General features: G+C 49.2%; 1 protein-coding gene across 1 annotated transcript; it reads left to right on the plus strand.

Moving 5' to 3' along the window:
- Positions 1–99: 99 nt before the first annotated feature.
- LOC110331073 (myosin-3) lies at positions 100–21,637 on the plus strand. The gene is made up of 39 exons (XM_021211432.2): positions 100–307; positions 2,281–2,424; positions 2,855–3,011; positions 3,447–3,474; positions 3,791–3,899; positions 4,064–4,156; positions 4,777–4,840; positions 4,929–5,027; positions 6,295–6,398; positions 6,478–6,616; positions 7,194–7,312; positions 7,398–7,547; positions 8,514–8,684; positions 8,776–9,082; positions 9,199–9,269; positions 10,150–10,237; positions 10,322–10,439; positions 10,805–10,928; positions 11,022–11,158; positions 11,872–12,127; positions 12,319–12,561; positions 12,702–12,878; positions 12,991–13,136; positions 13,225–13,315; positions 14,012–14,401; positions 14,494–14,620; positions 15,532–15,650; positions 15,823–16,019; positions 16,386–16,569; positions 17,249–17,414; positions 17,969–18,093; positions 18,556–18,864; positions 18,979–19,182; positions 19,255–19,380; positions 20,181–20,351; positions 20,464–20,568; positions 20,715–20,810; positions 20,905–21,042; positions 21,492–21,637. Exons 1-39 carry the CDS (start codon positions 104–106, stop codon positions 21,516–21,518), a joined length of 5,823 nt encoding a protein of 1,940 aa, XP_021067091.1. The 5' UTR covers positions 100–103; the 3' UTR covers positions 21,519–21,637.
- The last annotated feature ends 200 nt before the right edge of the window (positions 21,638–21,837 follow it).

The following is a 21,837-nucleotide window of genomic DNA, read 5'->3' on the forward strand; positions in this document are numbered from 1 at the left end:
AGGGTGCAGGGTGGCAGGTTGATACCAGGATGGGCAGGGGGCTGCCAGCTGCCGGCCCAGGGAGCAGCTGGGCTGACTGGTGGTTTGTTTTGCAGCCGACACCATGAGTAGCGACACCGAGATGGAAGTGTTTGGCATAGCCGCACCTTTCCTCCGCAAGTCGGAAAAGGAGAGGATCGAAGCTCAGAACCAGCCCTTTGATGCCAAAACCTATTGCTTTGTGGTTGACTCAAAGGAAGAATATGTCAAGGGGAAAATTAAGAGTAGCCAGGATGGGAAAGTCACTGTGGAGACAGAAGACAGCAGGGTAAGGCACTTGGTCTTTCTCTTTCTCAGCACTGACCCAAGCTCCTCACATGGCTTTGCATAAGCATATACCCCTGCTCCACCCACTTCAGGAGGTAGAGCCTGGGTCTGGAATTCAGCATCTGAAACAGCGCAGGGATCCCAGACACTAGGAGAAAGAAGAATGTTCTATCCTCTGTCGAAGGATGGGAGATGGGCCCCCTAGTGGCTGGCTAAAGCATTTAATTTTGGGTGTCTTTTATCACTGTATTGTTCTGGGCCGGAGAACCAGCCTCACTATCTTAAGAGTGGGGCACTTTTAGAACGTCCACCCTTTGTAGGTTTGCCTAGCTCTGCCAGTAGTCATCTAAGCTATGAAGAAAGGGTGATGTATTAGGGATCCTAAAGGACAACAAGGTCAAAGAGCCAGGCTCTCTGTAACTGGCGTGGGATGAGCAACTTAGTTCACTATATTCTGTGGGAGGAAGGGAGGAATTTGGGGTTTTAGAAAATCCCAAATCTGAAAATGTCACAAGGAAGAAAACAAAAGAGCCGTGGGTATGGCTCAGTAATAGAACACTGGGCTGGCATATGCAAAGTCCTGTATTCTTCAGTCACCACATTCAGTCACCACGTGTGTAAGGGTGTGTGTGATGGAGGCAGAAGCAGAGACAGGAGCAGAGAAGACTCAAGAGACAAAATGGCATCATTCGGTGGAACAGGGAGGAAATGGGCAGCGCCCGTGTGGAAGCTCCCAGAAGGAGGGCATCTCCTCGTATCTCAGATTAAAAATCTAAGAATGGGCTTCCAGAGCAGGACAGAAGGCAGGAGTTAGTCTCATCGTAGGATTTCCACTGCTCTAGGGAGAACATGCCTGAGAGGCGGCAAGAGAGCCCACGGCCCAAGTGGATTAAGGGAGGGAAGGAAGATAGCTCTGTGGCCCACAGTGCTTAGGGACCGACTATTTCCAGAGTCACTCCTAAAGAGAAAAGAGGGCAGGGGCTGACAGCCCCACCCGCAGGGCCTCAGGCTCGCCACAGAGGACAGAACCAGGTGGAAGTCTTCCTCTCAAAACAGAGCTTTAGGGACACTGCAAAAGGGAAGGATGGGCCAGTGGCTTCCCCCCCCAAAGCAGGGAAGGTGCTAAAGGAAGTAGGATGGGGCGTGAATCTCAGCGCTGGACCGCGCTTCTACATAGAGGGGCGTGGTTCTCAGGCTGGATGTCTGCTTTACGTAGACGGGGGCGTGGTTCTCAGGGCCGGACAGCTGCTTCTACAGGGTAGTGAAGGTAGCGGGCTCTGTGGGCACTAGCCCAGGGCTACAGTGCCTCTTCTCTCATTCTCTGTTGTCACGGGTCAGGCCTGCTGCAGACATGCTATTTTCTCTGAGCAGATAGGAGAGCTACAGGGACAACCAATGCCATAGCCAAACAACCTCCTTTGGCTCCAATTCTGTGTCACAGCACTCCCCACTCCCCCAGTTAGTCCGCAGAAATCTTCTTTCATCACACTGGTCACCATCCCCCAACCCCAGACTCAAGAGAAAGTCAGAGAGACAAAGACAGAGAAAGAGAGACAGAGAGAGGGACAGAGAGTCACAATGAGAGACAGACAGACAGACAGAATCAATAGTCCTGAGTGGATTTCATTCATCTATAGAAATCACTTCTTTATGAGTTATCAAAAGAAGTCTGGGATAATAGTAAAGACAAAACACACACACATATATATTACATATAAAATACATGTATATGTATATATGTACATACATACATACATACATACATGTAAGTATGTATTTTTTCTCCTGTAGACCTATGTGGGAGCAGACCTCATGCCTTCCCACTGCCACCTGCCGTCATAACCTCGCTTTCCCTCACTGTCACCAGGCATTTCCTCTGCTCACCTGGACTGCAGCCTCTCCAATGGTGCCAGGCACCCTCAGCAGTCCGATGGCTGGGAACATTAGATAAGCCTCCGGACTCTTCCCTTTCAGACCCTGGTGGTTAAACCAGAGGATGTGTATGCCATGAACCCCCCCAAGTTTGACAAGATCGAGGACATGGCCATGCTGACCCACCTGAACGAGCCCGCTGTGCTGTACAACCTCAAGGACCGATACACGTCCTGGATGATCTACGTGAGTGGCTGCTCCCCAACTGGCTATGCTGGGACATCAGGGGGGGGGTAGGGGTGTGGGGGATGGTGCTTTGAAAGATTCCTGTTTGTCTGGCCGAAAGAGAGGAGGTGAAATAGAGAAGTGAATAACCAGAAAAGCCAGAGACAGATGGGATGGGGAGGGGAGGGGCTAGAGGAAGAGAGGTAGAGAGGGGGGAAAGTGGAGGAGGAGCTAAGGTTGGGATGAGGAGCCCCAAAGAGTAAGAAAGCTGAGCATGGTATTAGCTGTGGGAGGACTGGTTGCTTCCCTCCTTAAATTTCAGTTACTTCATTCATCAATAGAAATCATGATTTCTTTATGAGTTATCAAAGAAGCCTGAGATATTAGTAAAGGCAACACATACACATATCATATATAGATATAGATGTGCATGTATTTTTTTCTCCCATAGACCTATTCAGGCCTCTTCTGTGTCACTGTCAACCCCTACAAATGGCTTCCAGTGTACAACCCCGAGGTGGTGGACGGCTACCGAGGCAAAAAGCGCCAGGAGGCCCCACCCCACATCTTCTCCATCTCCGACAATGCCTACCAGTTCATGCTGACAGGTGTGTTTTTGAGAAGCAAGTATGGGTGTAGGGAGTGGGTGCTAGACAGACTCAGGGACACTCTGGTGTGAGGCCCTAGAGAAGGAGGAGCAAGACAGAAATGAGGCTTTAGGCCCTCGGGGTGAGGAGCTTGCGTTTAGCATAAGTATGGGTTAGGCCATAGGAAAGAGCACTCTTATGGGTCAGAGGCAAAGACTGACCATCTTGGAGGTCAGAGGATGAGAAGAGGCCTCATTTTTCAACAAGGGCTTGACTTCTCTGAGCCTCGTTCTCAGGACAGATGCTCTTTAAATCCCCATCTATGACTAAGCAGACAAACAAGCATGTAAATAAATCAAGGGAAAAGGAGCTCAATAGTTGAAACCCACTGCTTGCATGGTGGGTAAGAACCTCTTTGGACACAGCCATTAGCTCTGCTTTCTTCCCCTCTAACAGATCGTGAGAACCAGTCTATCCTGATCACGTGAGTATCTCTGCTTAGAGAGGTTTCTCAGCTGGGGCCATGGATGTACCCCTCGGCTCTGACCATTAGACAGTGCTTGGAGCAAAGTCCGTGTTGAAAAGACAGGTTAGGGGTGGGTTTAGAAAAAGTCTCAGAGAACTACCACTATCCAGGCTTGTAGCAGCTAAGGCTGTAGCCCAGGTCCTCTACCCCTCTGTGTGGCAGCTCATATTCATTTGATGTGAGTGCCAGGTGTGTTGAAGATCACTGGATGACATGTTAGGGTGCTGGTTTATGAACAGGGCTAATTTATCTGTCTTTCCATCCTTCTAAATAGTGGAGAATCCGGGGCCGGGAAGACGGTGAACACCAAGCGGGTCATCCAGTACTTTGCAACAATTGCAGCCACTGGGGACCTTGCCAAGAAGAAGGACTCCAAAATGAAGGTGGGGACGGGAGCAAGGAAAGAGCGTGAGCTAGGGTGGGAGAGCATGAGGGATAGCGTGGGAGCAGCCAGGAAGCGAGGCAGGCAGGGAAAGCAGAGCTAGTGACGATTCTTTGTATGACGATTACAAATGCATTTCTCCTTCCTCCTGGATTTCTTGCTTAGGGAACGCTGGAGGATCAAATCATCAGCGCCAACCCCCTGCTGGAGGCCTTTGGGAACGCCAAGACTGTGAGGAACGACAACTCCTCTCGCTTTGTGAGTCTGTCCTTTTGAGCCTGCCGGACAGTCCTAGTGCCGGAGCTTGGGGAACTTAGCACCCGGTGGGAAGAGACAGTGAAAAAGCAAATGCACAGGCCACATGCATGTGAGGTTCAAAACCCCAAGGATGTAACTGAGAAACTGGGGACCAGGTCCCCAACAGATAGGGCTGGCCGGTAAGGACTTTCTTTCTGGGGGTTGGGTATGGGAGCCAAAGCTGCAGGGTAAGGAAAGGTTGAGGGGAAGAGCGGCTTCATGCTCCCCAGGGTGGGACGGTGTGTAGAACACTCCTGCAGAGGTTCCATGTGACTGGTGGGGAGGCAGAAGATGGAGAAGAGACCCGTCACTAACGAGGGCATTAGCCCCAAGGAAGACTTTGGGTATTGCCTTAAACACAGTAGGAAGGATTCTGTAATCAGGGAAATGACACGGTTCAGCACCTGGGTTATTTCATTAATGAGATCTGGGAAGTCCAGGGAGAGGCAGACACGCCAAATGGAAGAAGAAGGGACAGGAGGGAAGACTCCTGAGGAAAAGGCTTCTAGGGGCAGTGCTCAGGAATCCAGAGGAAGTTCCTCAGTCATGGAAGGATCTGGTCTCCCTCTCCCTCTCTGCAGGGCAAGTTCATCCGCATCCATTTCGGCACCACTGGGAAGCTGGCTTCTGCAGATATTGAAACTTGTAAGTTTGCCCACGGGGATGGGTGGAGCCTTGGAGCCACGGCGGGGTTGCATTGTGAACCCTGACAGGCCCTGTGCTTCTGTTCCAGATCTGCTGGAAAAGTCCAGAGTCACCTTTCAGCTGAAGGCTGAGAGAAGCTACCACATCTTTTACCAGATTCTCTCCAACAAGAAGCCGGAGCTGATTGGTGAGCCGATAGGAGTACGGGCAGGGTGGAGGGGATCCAGTCACCCTTTGGGCAGACCCAGGAGAGTTAGTTGTACCTGTAGGTGACTCTGCAGCCAATGCAGATTTGTATCAGCCATGGGATAGGGCTCTTTTGGGCAACAACTGTATCAATTTTTAAAATTATGTAGTATTTATATGACTATGTATGTGGAGTTGCATGCATTGTCTGCTGGTGTGTGTGTGCGCGTGTGTGCGCACATATGTGCATGCCAAGGCCCGAGAATGACACGGTGTCTTTTCTCTCAACCTTGTGCATTAAGGCAAGGGCTCTCACCAAGCCTGGAGCTACTGTAGTTTACCAGAATGTTGCTAGGACCCATGTCTCTGCTAGGAATTTCAAGCAGAGCCCCACATCCACCTGACTTTCATATGAGTTTTGGGGACTCAAACTTCAGTCCTTATGCTTCCGTGGCAAGCACTTTACCTGAGCCATCTCTCCAGGCTCACTGTACCAATTTGAAAAATCTGATCAGATGTGTTGTAATGGGGCAAAATCTATTGGTTCCATGGCAGTTTTTGACTAGTTAAGCACTTGATGATCCTTGAGCGCCCCCTTGTGTTTCAACATAGGAACCAATGTCAGGTCATGGAAAGCCAGCACAAACTGATAGCCCACCCAGCCAGGCTCTATATTTTTTCAGCTGATAGAGGCCTGTGTGCCCACTACCTTCCTTCCTTTCTGTCTATCAGAGCTTAGCGTTCTGAGCTCCATCCTGCAAACAGGCTGCAGGTTTCCAGCCAACTTTAGAAAAGCTATCCCAAACAGCCTACGCCCCAGCAAGGGCTCCACCTGGCACACAGTAGTCATCCAGTTTTTTTTAGTCACTGTCTCCAACATACACTGGCATGCAACATTCATTTGCAAATCAAAAACACAAATATTATTTTCCTAGGATTCTCAACCTTGCTAATGCTGGAACCCTTTAATACAGTTCCTTGTGTTGGGGTGACCCCAACCATAAAACTGTGTTTGTTACTACTTCATAACTACAATTTTGCTACACTTAAGAAAATATCTGTGTTTTCCATGGTCTCAGGTGACCCTTATGAAAAAGTCACTTAACCCCGAAAGGGGTCACGACCCACAGGTTGAGAACCAATGCTCTAGAGCATTCTACTTCTGCATTTAACTTGGACCCCCGTGGTTGAAGTCCCAGGCCAGGGCTCAGGAACACAATTCCACCTGGTGGAGTTTTCATTCCACGTGTGTGAATTCCTCATTTCAGAGTTGCTGCTGATTACGACCAACCCTTACGACTACCCGTTCATCAGCCAGGGTGAAATCCTGGTGGCCAGCATTGACGACGCTGAGGAGCTGTTAGCTACGGATGTAAGAAGGACCACAGGAGGGCGGGAGAGCCCCCACAGAGGGAGGGCCGTGGGCAGACAAGCTGTTCTTTCCGTTGCAGAGTGCCATCGACATCCTGGGCTTCACCCCGGAGGAGAAATCTGGACTTTATAAACTGACGGGGGCTGTGATGCATTATGGGAACATGAAGTTCAAGCAGAAGCAGCGGGAGGAGCAGGCTGAGCCAGATGGCACTGAAGGTACAGTGTCACCACAGCAGGCTACAGAGTGGGAGCAGGGAGGTCAGGCCCCTGGGGCCATCCAGAGCCTCTTTTGAAAATGATTAATCTGAGAGGTGGATGAATCTTTTCTGGGCCTGCAATGAATGTAAGGAGCCATTACAATCTAGTTAAAAAACACTTATTAGTTTTGTGTGTGTGTGTGTGTGTGTGTGTATCTTTGTGTGTGTGTAAGGATTCTATACCTCATGTGTTGAAGTCAGACTACAACTTTTAAGAGTTATTTCTCTCCTTCGACAATACAAGTCCCTGGGATCAAACTCGGTTGTCAGGGGTGGTGTCCCATGCCTCTACCCGCTGAGCCATCTCTCTGCTTCCTCCACCCACTCTTGCTGAAGTCCTAGAAAGGTCTTACTCCAGATGCAATGTAAAATGGCCAGGGCTTTCTGGAGCCCAATCCTGCTGCTCCATGAAGTCTGCCACAGACACTCTCTGGGTGGTGTAGCGTCACGGGCCCCACAGAGACGTTTAAGGGACAAGGAATATGAAAATGGCTTTCCTCCTGCCTCGCTGAACGTGATCTTTCCTTTCTGACCAGTGGCTGACAAAACAGCCTACTTGATGGGCCTGAACTCCTCAGACCTCCTCAAGGCCTTGTGCTTTCCCAGAGTGAAAGTAGGGAATGAGTACGTTACAAAAGGCCAGACCGTGGACCAGGTAAGGACTGCCTCAAGTGCAGGAGGGGCCTAGGAGCCTGATGGCCGCTGCTCTCTTACGAGTTTGCTGGCCTCTCCTCCGGCAGGTTCACCACGCTGTGAATGCTCTCTCCAAGTCTGTGTACGAGAAGCTGTTCCTGTGGATGGTCACTCGTATTAACCAGCAACTGGATACCAAGCTACCAAGACAGCACTTCATTGGGGTTTTGGACATCGCGGGTTTTGAAATTTTTGAGGTATGTATATTTTATGTTTTCTTATATCTTCATATGGGAGTTTTCATAACCCTAAAAAGAGGGCACCAGGATGGTTTTCTTGTAGGACGTTTAGAAAGAGTGAGTTGAATAGGAGAGAGATAACCCATCAGGACAGTTTGTGTTATTTTAAGACAGTTGGAGAGGACAAGGAGATGGTTAATTCAGTAAACTGCCTACCTTGAAAATAGGGAGAACTCAGTATGGTATCTAGAATACTCACATTAGAAAACAAAACAGCTGGACATGGTTATGTGTTCTCAGAAGTGTACATGCAGAGACAATCAGATCCTTGGGGCTTACTGGCCAGTGAGCCTACCCTACCCAGAAATTTCCAGGCCAAGAGAGCCTGTCCGAAAGAAAAAAGAGATGCGTGGTGGGTGTTGCTTGGGAAATGACATTCAGAGTTGTCATCTGACTTATGCAGGTATACACACACACACACACACACACACACACACACACACACATTTGTGCACATGTGAATATACACATACATGCCGATACATGCCGATACACACAGAGCTGCAGACTTCCTTCAAGTGGACTTTCAAAAGGTACCATCAATTAGGTAAAATTAAGAAAAATCAAATAGAGGGCCAGAGAAGTAGGTAGGTACTGTCAATCATGTACTGGTTGATATAATTATCTGACTGGTTCTGAGTTAGGCACAAGTGTGTATTCAGTGTTTGCCAGGTGAGGAGATAGGAAGCTTGTAGTTTAGTTGAGAAGAAACAGAAGCCTGCCAGTCATGCAGAAGTGTAACCACAAAATAAGTGCACAAGAGGGGCCCAGGGGCAGGAGAACCATGTAGGCAGAAGACTCACAATCGCCTCTGAAAACATAGCGGAGCAGGTGGGACCTGACCCACGAGGAGGAACGCTGATGGCATTTCCATTTTGAAAGAGGTCTAAGTTTTTCACATGAACGTTATGTTTTTGGCATCAGTATAACAGCCTGGAGCAGCTATGCATCAACTTCACCAACGAGAAACTGCAACAGTTCTTCAACCACCACATGTTCGTGCTGGAGCAGGAGGAGTACAAGAAGGAGGGCATCGAGTGGACCTTCATCGACTTCGGGATGGACCTGGCGGCCTGCATCGAGCTCATCGAGAAGGTATCCAACCCCACTCCGTCTGTCTGTGGCTCCTTCCCATGGTCTTCCCGCTCTTATTTACTCAGCTGCTTTGCCTTGCCTTCAAATCCAGCCGATGGGCATCTTCTCCATCCTGGAAGAGGAGTGCATGTTCCCCAAGGCGACAGACACCTCCTTCAAGAACAAGCTGTATGACCAGCACCTGGGAAAATCCAACAACTTCCAGAAGCCTAAGGTGGGCAAAGGCAAGGCCGAGGCCCACTTCTCCCTGGTGCACTATGCGGGCACCGTGGACTACAGTGTCTCAGGCTGGCTGGAGAAGAACAAGGACCCCCTGAACGAGACCGTGGTGGGGCTGTACCAGAAATCCTCCAACAGACTCCTGGCACATCTCTATGCCACCTTCGCTACAACAGATGGTAACTAAGGGACTTCAGACACACGGGTTTTGTCTTCACATCACATCCCTTTCCCACAGCACCCAAAAGTCTCAATCCATCCACTCACAGTGCCTGGGCTCCGTTGTGTTTTGCAGCGGACGGTGGGAAGAAGAAAGTCGCTAAGAAGAAAGGCTCTTCCTTCCAAACCGTCTCTGCACTGTTCAGGGTAGGGCAAATTTAAGTTAATCCATTACCAGTTCACCTGAGTCGCAGGAAAACCAGCAACGTTGAGATTCTGGGCTTGCTTTATTCAAGGGTTAGTCATGCAGCCTGACGGCTCTCAGCCTGAGATCAATTAACAGTCTGACAATATACAGATGAGGTTTAACAAATGTGGGGCCAGGGTTTGTTCCATTGTGTACTGTAACTAGCAGGTCTGGCTGGCTGGGGGCAGCGAGATCTCAGTTCCAAACGTCTAGCTGCCTTCAGTATGTCTGCAGTAGCATCCTGGCCCCTGGCAGGGACAGACACATTGTCTATGTTAATTTTGTAAACAATTTTGTAGTTGGTGACCATCTTGCAACCTGGGAGAAAGATGACTGAGGCAGGTCACATTTCCCTGTGCTGGGGACCAAAAACCAGACCTCAGTTTTTTTTTTTTTTCTCTTTTGATTGATCCATATATAATGAGATTTCTCAAGTATGGGTCCCAAATCTAAACACAAAATTTATCTTTGTTTCATATATGCCTTGTCCAGGAAGGATGTAGATAATTTTATATGCTATCTGAAGCATACTGCTGTCTTGCCTACATAAGATGGGATGTTCTATTTGTGTGTCATGTTGGTACTCAAAAATGATTTCAGATTTATAGAAGAAAATTTTAGATTTTAGAGCATTTTAGATTTTAGGTTTTCAAGACAAGGATGTCCAAATTATGTGAGTTCTCTGCATCTCTGGGTTTGAGACTATTTCAAGGATAGAATTAATTTCACAACTCTTAAGTTGAAGCCATATAGTTTAGTTCTCACCACCATGCACGTATTTGTCTCTGTGGAAGTTTACAGTAGACTGCAAAAGGAAATGTTATTTTTTTTTCCTTTTAGGAAAACTTGAACAAGCTGATGTCCAATTTAAGAACCACCCACCCACACTTTGTGCGCTGTATAATACCCAACGAAACCAAGACCCCAGGTGAGACGTCTGCCAGTCCTGAAGTTGCTGCTCAGTCTTTAAGGACTTCTGGGTGAAGCTCAGGTGTCTCGCCTGTGTTCTTAGGGGCCATGGAACACAGCCTGGTCCTGCACCAGCTCAGGTGTAACGGGGTGCTGGAGGGCATCCGCATCTGCAGGAAGGGGTTCCCCAACAGGATCCTGTATGGAGACTTTAAACAGAGGTACATCGTCAAAATTCTGTTTGTCCTTTGACATGAATAAGGGCTGGGAGGTGAGTGGAGAAATGTCACATGGAAAGACCCGTTTCAAAAGAGCAGTTGTGGTTGGCCTTCCACGTGACATAACCTACAGTTTGGTCAAGAGTCACGTTCTTGTGTCATCTACATTTCTTTGGAACTTGTCTGATAAATAACGGGGAGGGAAAGCAAGCCCTGGCACAACAGCCCCAAGGCCTAGATTTCAGCAAAGTGACTATGGGCAAGTTTCTTTACTTCCTGGGACCTAGGCTTTCTGGTCTGTAGGAAGAGAAGCCTGCATTCACTGATCATCATCTAGAGCCTGATCATTTCTGTGTCCACAATGGCAGATACCGAGTGCTGAATGCCAGTGCCATCCCAGAGGGCCAGTTCATCGACAGCAAGAAAGCTTGCGAGAAGCTCTTGGCTTCCATTGACATCGACCACACACAGTACAAATTTGGACACACCAAGGTAATGCATCAATTCTGTTTCATGCTGTGGGCCTTTGCATCCTCTTAACACAATGAGCTGGGCGGCTCATTCTTCTTATCTGCCTTTCTGAAGGTGTTCTTTAAGGCTGGCTTGCTAGGAACCCTGGAAGAGATGCGGGATGAGCGTTTGGCCAAACTGATCACTCGGACACAAGCCGTGTGCAGAGGGTTTCTCATGCGTGTGGAATTCCAGAAGATGATGCAGAGGAGGTTGAGTGGGGTCTTGCTTTAAGCATGAGCTCTTTGGGAGAAAGTGGAAGGGGAGGAGAGAATCCCTAATAGGAATGAGCAATGCTTCATTTGTTTGTTCATTTATTGAGACAGGGATTCTCTGTGTAGCCCTATGCTGTCCTAGAACTCGCTCTGTAGACCAAGTTGGCCTCAGACTCAGAGAATTGCCTGCCTCTGTCTCCCAAGCACTAGGATTAAAGACATTCACCAGGCTGCTTTTTTTTTTTTTTTTTAAAATTAGGCCTTATCTATCTATCTTCTCTATCTACCTACCTATCTATTAATCTTATCTATCTATCTATCTATCTATCTATCTATCTATCTATCTATCTATCTATCTACCTACCTACCTACCTACCTATCTATTAATCTTATCTATCTATCTATCTATCTATCTATCTATCTATCTATCTATCTATCTATCTATCTATCTATCTATCTATTAATGTTATCTATCATATCTATTATCTATCTATCTATCTATCTATCTATCTATCTATCTATCTATCTATCTATCCATCTTTTGTGTTTCTGTCTGTGAGTACATATGCCAAGGATTACTTGTAACGGTCAGAGGACAACTTGTAGGAGTCAGTTCTTGCCTTCACTAGGTGGGTCCTAGGAATCAGACTCAGGCTGTCAGGCATGGCATTGGGCATCTTTCCCTGCTGAGCCATCTTGTTTGTTTGTAGGGAGTCCATCTTCTGCATCCAGTACAACATCCGTGCCTTCATGAACGTCAAGCACTGGCCCTGGATGAAACTCTTCTTCAAGATCAAGCCCCTGCTGAAGAGTGCGGAGACTGAGAAGGAGATGGCCACCATGAAGGAGGAGTTCCAGAAAACCAAGGATGAGCTGGCTAAGTCAGAGGCAAAGAGGAAGGAGCTGGAGGAGAAGCTGGTCACTCTGGTGCAGGAGAAAAATGACCTGCAACTTCAAGTACAGGCTGTATGTCTTTAGGAGTCTTACTTTTTCAGATCCTAGATATGATTACGATTGTAGGAAATCTGGATTAACTGAGGGTGAGGCATGAGTGGATGTTGGGTTTTTCTTGGAGTGCTTCATGGAGGATTTCACAAAGAAAGATGGTAGTATCTCCATCTTCACTCCTCAAAGGAACTTGTGATTTCTTTTTAAAGGAGAGTGAGAATTTGTTGGATGCTGAGGAACGATGCGACCAGCTGATCAAAGCCAAGTTCCAGCTGGAGGCCAAAATCAAAGAGGTGACCGAGAGAGCCGAGGACGAGGAGGAGATCAACGCGGAGCTCACGGCCAAGAAGAGGAAGCTGGAGGACGAGTGCTCAGAGCTGAAGAAGGACATCGATGACCTTGAGCTGACACTGGCCAAGGTTGAGAAGGAGAAGCACGCCACGGAGAACAAGGTACTCGCTCTTCTTGCGGTTTCTCTCCAGCTCGATGTACTCATTGCTAATCAAGCTCCTCCTCCTCCTCTTCCTCCTCCTCCTCCTCTTCCTCCTCCTCCTGCTTCTCCTTCTCCTTCTTATGCTGTGGTTTCTTTTAGGTCAAAAACCTTACCGAAGAACTGGCAGGCCTGGATGAAACTATTGCAAAGCTAACACGGGAGAAGAAGGCCCTCCAAGAGGCCCACCAACAGACCCTGGATGACCTCCAGGCTGAGGAAGACAAGGTTAATTCTCTGAGCAAGCTCAAGAGCAAGCTGGAGCAGCAAGTGGATGACGTGAGCACGGGGCATCAGTCTCAAGAGCCTTGAGGCTTCAGGGCAGGGGCGGGGCTGGGGTTATCCAATCAGGAATCATTTGATCCTAAAGCAGGAATGATGCCTCTTGCAGCTGGAGAGCTCCCTCGAACAAGAAAAGAAGCTGCGTGTGGACCTAGAAAGGAACAAAAGGAAGCTGGAGGGAGACCTGAAGCTTGCCCAAGAGTCCATATTAGATCTGGAGAACGACAAGCAACAGCTAGACGAGAGGCTCAAGAAGTACGACCGCCCCACCCCCCAAACACAGTTTCCGTTCTGTGAGTGGCTGGGGATCCCCTCTTCATGCGCTCTCTGTGTCCTGCCACAGGAAGGACTTTGAATATAGTCAGCTGCAAAGCAAAGTAGAAGATGAGCAGACCTTGAGCCTCCAGCTTCAGAAGAAAATCAAAGAGTTACAGGTAGGAGGAGGTGGTCAGCTCTCGCTTGCCCACGTGGCTCGCTCAGAAACCTGAGCGGTGTCTGCTGAAGTCAGAGTAGGTAGGGTAGGACTGTGTGGCTGCCTCATGGGACCTCACTCTGACAGGCTGACATAGCAGTGATGACCGTGTCCCCCAAACTTGCAACAAAATGCATGGAGGGGGGTGGGGAAATTCCCTGGGTAGTTAGTGACCATAATGGTGCAGGAAAAGATTCATTTGGAAGAAAATCAGCAGCATTTATGTTTCTCTAGGGGAACATCCATGAGCAGGTTCATCTGGTGGGAACATAACCTCTTCTCCGTCGTCGTCGTTGTCATCATCATCTAATTTTGTATATTAATAGGTTTCCATGTGCTAGTTCATCACGTGCTCATAGTGTTCCTTCACCCAGCCCCTTCTTGGCTAAGTTCCCCACCTTCCTCACCTTTAGCAATCACCATTTCAGATTGACTTAAATTCTTCACATGAAAACAGGTACCACTTGTTTTTCCAGTGTCTGGCGCCCTCCGTTTTGCTGCAAATGGTAGGGCTTCATTCTTTTTATAGATGAGTCCTGTGCCACCATTTAAGTAAAGGATGTCTTCTTCATGCATTCGTGGGTCGATGACACCTATTCAGATGCCATGTTAGCTGTTGTGAGCCTGAGAGTCTCTTGGGCACCCCCGCTCTCTCTAGGCTCGCATCGAGGAGCTGGAGGAAGAGATAGAGGCAGAGCGGGCCACCCGGGCCAAGGCAGAAAAGCAGCGCAGCGACTACGCCCGCGAGCTGGAGGAGCTGAGTGAGCGGCTGGAGGAGGCGGGCGGTGTCACCTCCACCCAGATTGAACTGAACAAGAAGCGTGAGGCTGAGTTCTTGAAGCTGCGCAGGGACCTAGAGGAGGCCACGCTGCAGCACGAGGCCACGGTGGCCGCTCTTCGGAAGAAGCACGCGGACAGCGCTGCGGAGCTGGCGGAGCAGATCGACAACCTGCAGCGGGTGAAGCAGAAGCTGGAGAAGGAGAAGAGCGAGTTCAAGCTGGAGATCGATGACCTCTCCAGCAGCGTGGAGAGTGTGTCCAAATCCAAGGTGAGGGGCCGGCTAGGCAGACCCGGAAGGGCAGCTGCAGTGGGTCGACCAAAGGCCACCTGCCGACCCCCCCTCCTCTTTCCAACCTGCAGGCCAATCTGGAGAAGATCTGCCGAACTCTAGAGGACCAGTTAAGTGAGGCCAGGGGCAAGAATGAGGAGACGCAGAGGAGCCTAAGTGAGCTGACCACACAGAAGTCCCGGCTGCAGACAGAGGCGGGTGAGCCAAGCTTGGTTCAGTTCAATCTAGCCTGGATGCTATGTCCGGATGCCAAGCTGGAATGCCAGAAGGCTTTCCCTCCCAGGGGCAGCACCCTTTGTGGGGAAAGAATGTTTTGTTTTGTTTTGCTTTGCTTTGTTTTAAAGACAGGGTCCCACTCTATAAACCTGGTTGGCCTGGAACTCCCTGTGTAGACCAGGCTGGCCTGGAACTCCCTGTGTAGACCAGGCTGGCCTGGAACTTAACAGAGATCTGCCTGCCTCTGCTTCCACAACCCTGTTTTGAAAGGCCTGCCTCACCCACACCTGGTGAGGGAGGATTTCTAAAAACATACTTTCAGAAAAAAATAAATGGAAGTAACACACAAAAGAGGCTGCCCCAAATCTCCCGGAGGAGAACACCGAGTCTCTTCAGTGAAAACGGGCAGCGAGCAGAGGGTCAAGCTTCCATCTGACAACCTGGATGGGACCAGGAGGAGCCCAGCCTTTCTACCTCCTGCCTGCCTTCCCCTCTGACTTCTGCACACACACGAGCTGATCATAGTCACCCAAGAGTATAATTTCAAATTTCCAGAGAGGCCAAGTCCTAAGTAGTTTGCCTTAATGACACAGGTGCAGTCATCAGCCACTGGGGAGGTGCTGCGGGAGCGGGAGAGGTGCCCTGTTCAAACTCAGAATGGTTCTCTCAGCTTTCACCGGCAGAGGTCACTCCTGGCTTCGTAGGGTTTACGGCAGTATTTTATTAGGCTGCTATTTGCTTTTCAGGGACACACTCCTACTCTCAAGAGGACAGGGGAGGGGGATCTTACCTTTATTACTTGCACACCCCCGCCCTATTTGGCCCAATGTCTTACACTTGGTCAGCGAGTGAATGGATGAATGAATGAATGAGCTATTTCCTTCCTGACACAGGCGAGCTGAGTCGTCAACTGGAAGAAAAGGAAAGCATCGTATCTCAGCTCTCCAGGAGCAAGCAGGCCTTTACCCAACAGATAGAGGAGCTCAAGAGGCAACTGGAGGAAGAGAACAAGGTACCCACTCTGAAGGCGGCTTTGCTGGTTCTCGTTTTCAAATGGCATCTGCAAAATAGAATCAAGATTGGAAAAGAAGTGATGCTTCAGCCAGTGCTGAGAGCAGAGCGCGTCTGACTTGTGTGGTGCACACACTCCTAATCCACTGGGGTGTCTTTTGATTTTTCTTAAGGCCAAGAACGCGCTGGCCCACGCCCTGCAGTCCTCCCGCCACGACTGTGACCTGCTGCGGGAACAGTACGAGGAGGAACAGGAAGGCAAAGCCGAGCTGCAGAGGGCGCTGTCCAAGGCCAACAGCGAGGTGGCCCAGTGGAGGACCAAATATGAGACGGATGCCATCCAGCGCACAGAGGAGCTGGAGGAGGCCAAGTATGTGTCTCTAATTAGAACCCTTAAGGGATCTCATGGCTTAGCACACAGGCTCTAGAGTGACTCAGGGATGAATCTAATGAATGAATTTGTTTTGTTACTCAAGATTTCTTTAAATGTAACATTGGCTGAAAGGTAAAATGTAACTGAATGAGCTCAGTTCATTCAGACACCAGCTTTGATTGAGGTTAGACCTGAAAGAGGCCCTTGGTCACAGACTCTGAGCAGATGGGGGAATTCTCTTAAGGTTAATGAGCAGAGGCGCGAGTGAGCCGTGCAGTTGGTATCTCCAGCATGGTGAGCAGTGCCGTTCGAGGAGATGATGGAAACTTAACGACATCAGCTTTCTCCTTATTTTTCTTGAAGAAAAAAGCTTGCTCAGCGCCTTCAGGATTCGGAGGAGCAAGTAGAGGCTGTGAATGCCAAATGTGCTTCCTTGGAAAAGACCAAGCAGAGGCTGCAAGGGGAGGTGGAGGATCTGATGGTGGATGTGGAAAGAGCCAACTCCTTGGCTGCCGCTCTGGACAAGAAGCAGAGGAACTTTGACAAGGTGTGGGGACGCTCCGTGCTGGCTGAGCACCACGGCGTGGGCACGTTGTGTGGGCTAAAGGAGGAGGGATAGGTTCCCTGCTCTGCCCTTAGCATGGTGGCCTTAACACATTCCCTGAACTTCACTAGCAATTTCTCCATTGTGGCATGGACTGAGAATGGGATGGGGTAGAAGTCCCTTCAGAGGATTGTTGTAGCAGTGAAACAGTTTCCACTAGGACACAATCTTTTCCATCGCACATACACAATCTTTTCCATCACACATATTTGTGCCTTTAAATGGCTGAAACTCCAACTTAGGTCCCCCCCTGTGACAGATAGGCGTGGTTTGAACCAGTGCTTTACTGAAATACTTCCGTTCAGGGCCATTTTTCTTTCTTTCTTTCTTTCTTTCTTTCTTTCTTTCTTTCTTTCTTTCTTTCTTTCTTTTGTATTAGGAAAAGGGTGATCATGTCTTGCTAATTCCTTCTTTAAGAATTTATCTGTCTTCTGGATATGGCAGCAGTTACTGATTGATTATCTAGAGTAAGCTAATGGAAAAAGATCTTTGCTTGTTCAGTAATCTAGATCAGGCAACGGTAGAGAACGCTAACTCTGAGAGTAGCCACTTCAGGGGTGACATTCTGTTAGACGCTTGGCAGAGAGCTCGCTGACACAACCTCTCCACGATGCTGCTGCAGGTGTTAGCTGAGTGGAAGACGAAGTGTGAGGAGAGCCAGGCAGAGTTGGAGGCAGCTCTCAAGGAATCCCGATCCTTGAGCACTGAGCTCTTCAAACTGAAGAATGCCTATGAAGAAGCCTTGGATCAACTTGAAACTGTGAAACGGGAGAATAAGAACTTAGAACGTAAGCCTTTCTGAACTGTCTGAGGTTGTGGGAAACCCTTCTTGTCACCCATCGTGGCCAGAGTGTGTGACGGTGGATGAGACTCTGTTATTCAAGCTCCTCTACATGGGTCTGCTGATGCACCCATAGAAACTGTTCACTGTCAACAAGCTGGTTTTTCTTAAAGATCTCTCTCTCTCTCTCTCTCTCTCTCTCTCTCTCTCTCTCTCTCTCTTGATACCTATTTATTTATCTAGATATTTAATTTATATGGGTATGTTCTCTTCAGATATACCAGAAGAAGACATCAGATTCCACTGTAGATGGTTGTGAGCCACCATGTGGTTGCTGGGAATTGAACTCAGGACCTCTGGAAGAGCAGTCAATGCTTTTAGCCACTAAGCCATCTCTCCAACCAACAAGCTGTTGTTTTGAGTCTCTATACAATGCCTTTTCTCTGAGAAGCAGAGGTCTTTAGAGTTAGAGAGCTATCAACAGGCCTTTAGTGGGTGCTTCACATCCCCGGGAGCCTGTGCAGAGGCGTTCAAATGCAGTGCGAACTCATTTCATTGCAGAAGAGATAGCGGATCTCACTGAGCAAATTGCCGAGAACGGTAAAAGCATCCATGAGCTAGAGAAATCCAGAAAACAGATGGAGCTGGAGAAGGCTGACATCCAGATGGCGCTGGAGGAAGCAGAGGTGAGGATGGGTTGGGAGGCAACAGCGTGTGCCTGAGACGTTCACAAGTCACACTTCTGGAATCATGGTCCCAACGCTTGCTCCTTCCCTATGACCGTGCGGCTGAGGAAGACCACGCCTGTGAGCTGTCTTAAGTTGGAGAAAATCATTATGTTAAAATAGGTTTACACCTTAAAATCTACAAACGCTTAACTGAAGTTAGAATAGCTGTAAGGTGCCTCTTGCTCTTAAACAACTAGAAGATTGTAAATACTTTTTATATTTGCACCATCATAAATGAGTAACCATAAAATGTTTCACTTCTGCACTAAAGGTAAGTTCGTTTCATTAAAGGTAGTTTGGACTATTATGGAGTTTGATTTAGGAATCTTTCCTCAGAGTTTTGCTGACCCAAGATCGTGTCACAGGTCTGTTCTAGAGCAGCGCAGAAACTGTGTTTTTTTTTTTTTTTGTCTTTTAAAGGCAGCTCTTGAGCATGAAGAAGCCAAGATCCTCCGGATCCAGCTTGAACTGACCCAGGTGAAATCAGAGATCGATAGAAAGATTGCAGAGAAGGATGAAGAGATCGAGCAGCTGAAGAGGAACTACCAGAGGACAGTGGAGACCATGCAAGGCGCCCTGGACGCTGAGGTGCGCAGCAGGAATGAGGCCATCCGGCTGAAGAAGAAGATGGAGGGCGACCTCAATGAGATCGAGATTCAGCTGAGCCACGCCAACCGCCAGGCCGCAGAGACCATCAAGCACCTCCGGAGTGTCCAGGGACAGCTGAAGGTGGAGGGAGCGTCCTGGGGGGTGGGGGACTTTGCCAGTGTCCAGATACGAAAAGACTAGGCAAAGTTTGTGGTCCTTAGTTCTCCGCTTCACACGCTCTTGTCTTCTGCCTAGGACACTCAGCTGCATCTGGATGACGCTCTCCGGGGCCAGGAGGACCTGAAGGAGCAGCTGGCGATCGTGGAGCGCAGAGCTAACCTGCTGCAGGCAGAGGTGGAGGAGCTGCGGGCCACGCTGGAACAGACGGAGAGGGCCCGGAAGCTGGCAGAGCAGGAGCTGCTGGATTCGAATGAGAGGGTCCAGCTGCTGCACACCCAGGTGAGGGCAGGAGGACTGGGGTGTGAGGGTCCACCCCAGACGCACCGTATGACACTCCCTCCTCCTCCCCAGAACACCAGCCTCATCCACACCAAGAAGAAGTTGGAGACTGACCTCACGCAGCTCCAGAGTGAGGTGGAGGATGCCTGCAGGGACGCAAGGAACGCAGAGGAGAAGGCCAAAAAGGCCATCACTGACGTGAGGCTCCTGATACCTCCCCACTGTGACCGCTGATACTGTGTCTCATTAAAGCCCTCCTTTTCTCTAACCCCACACCTGACCGGTAGAAGTCTACCCTCTCAGGACGCACATGGTGTCCATGCCGACCCCAGACCATTCCCATCTCCGCTCAAACTCACCTGTGCCCTCTTAAACCGTTAAAAGCCGCAGATGGGCGAAAGGCAAGAAAAAAGTATACTTTTTTCTTTCCTGCCCCTGGAGAGGTGTTTCTTTCACTTGCATCTGGAAATGAGACCCTCCGAGGGTGCTATCCAGTCACATGGCTCCTTTCCTCTCTAACTTTCCTGGGTCTCCTCCAGGCTTTCTGGTTCTGTCGCTATAATGGCGCCACCTACTGCCTCCTATGGGAATATCACCCCAGGACTATTTTACTTTCCTTTAGGCGTTACTTCTTGAGTCTCTTCCTGATGGGATTCTAGTGTCTCAGGTTAATCTCCTCCAAGCCTTAGGCGCTTTTGAAACTGTGTGTTGGTGATGATTACAAAACAAAAACCAAACAAAACAAAGCAAAACCTGGGCTTTGGATAGTTCCCCAGGAGACCAGTTTAGGATACTGCTTCTCACGCAGTCTGTGTAGAGTTTATTTTATTAAAAAATGTATATCTCAGATGTAGCTTTTGCCCTCTTTCAACTTGACACATTCATGACCTCACCCGCTCCATGTCCTTTCTGTAAAGCATCCTCTCTGCTCACCGTGGAATGCCGGCTTCCACCGCTGCAAGATCTTTGAGCCTTGGCCACAACGCTTTGCCTTTCAGGCCGCCATGATGGCGGAGGAGCTGAAGAAGGAGCAGGACACCAGCGCCCACCTGGAGCGGATGAAGAAGAATCTGGAGCAGACGGTGAAGGACCTGCAGCACCGTCTGGACGAGGCTGAGCAGCTGGCGCTGAAGGGCGGCAAGAAGCAGATCCAGAAACTGGAGACGCGGGTACCTGATCGGTGGGGGTTGGGGGTTGAGGACCACTGCCTGGCCAAGCCCAGCTTCCCCCCATCCCCATTCAGGGCTCAGCGTTAGAATAACATCTCAAACATCTCTCCAGATTAGAGAGCTGGAGTTTGAGCTGGAAGGGGAACAGAAGAGGAACACAGAGTCTGTGAAGGGCCTGAGGAAGTATGAGCGGCGTGTTAAGGAGCTCACATATCAGGTAGGTGGAAAGCTCACCTCTCCGAGGTACAAATACCACTCAAAGCTTGGAATGGGACAGAACACGTGTGCACTCCCAGACTGGCCAGGCCCTAGTACAGCACTACCTCCCGCCTCCTTTAACGACATCCCTGCGTTCCTTTGCAGAGTGAAGAGGACAGGAAGAATGTGCTGAGATTGCAGGATCTGGTGGATAAACTCCAAGTGAAAGTCAAGTCCTACAAGAGGCAGGCCGAGGAGGCTGTAAGTCAGACGCATGCGTGGCCTCGCCCACTTTTTACGGGGAGACCCAGGAGGGAATCCTACAGATTCCACCCGCTGGGCTCTTTGCCTTTAGGATGAACAAGCCAATGCTCATCTCACCAAGTTCCGGAAAGCGCAGCATGAGTTAGAGGAGGCCGAGGAACGGGCTGATATCGCGGAATCACAAGTCAATAAGCTGCGGGCTAAGACCCGGGACTTCACCTCTAGCCGGGTAAGCTGACCTGGGAATGCCTAAAGAGATACAGACCCTTCAGAACTGGAAGTTGCTGTAGGGGATCCTCTATTTCCCAATCGGAGATTCTCAAGCTCAGAGAAAGAACGTTCTTTACAATCATTTACCTGGGTGGAGCTTCACTAGAAACACGTTTATAATGGGGGAAAAAAAACCCCAAAACAAAAAACCTCTGTCTCTTCAGCGCCCTCTGCTATGAGAGAAGCTGTTTGGGAGCACCCTCTAGAGGTGGCTGAAGGTGTCTGCAATTACTGTACCCACAGGCCCATTGTGGCTCCTAGAGGGGACTCAGGCATCCTCCCAATAGACCCCCAAATTCCTTGCATCCCATTGAAATACACAGACAACTCCTTGATGCTTGCGGGGAGAGGGGTCCAGGAAGTGTCTCTGTTGCCTGACTTGACTGAGAGCATCCACATTCTCTCTAGATGGTGGTCCATGAAAGTGAGGAGTGAGCAAGCCCTCCTGGTGCAGGGCAGAAGATATGCAGAATGTATGTTTTCGTGGCTCCTGACAATCCTATTTAATTCCCATGTATCGCTTTTCCACATGCAATAAAGTTTGCCTTGCTTCAAGTTGGTTTGTTTTGTCTTGTGCCTTCCTTATTCCCAAAAGGAATATTATTAGTAAGCGGATGTCTTCGTAGATTTAAATCGGTGTATATGTGGTGTGTGTGTGCTTTGCTTCAGTCAGATGGGGAGGGAGAATCTATGAAAGTCATCTATTAATATCATATAAGAGAGACACAAAGGTTGGGTTCAGGAACACCTTGCT

Source organism: Mus pahari, chromosome 14 (genome assembly GCF_900095145.1).
Source record: "Mus pahari chromosome 14, PAHARI_EIJ_v1.1, whole genome shotgun sequence".
Classification (NCBI taxonomy): Eukaryota; Metazoa; Chordata; class Mammalia; order Rodentia; family Muridae; genus Mus; species Mus pahari.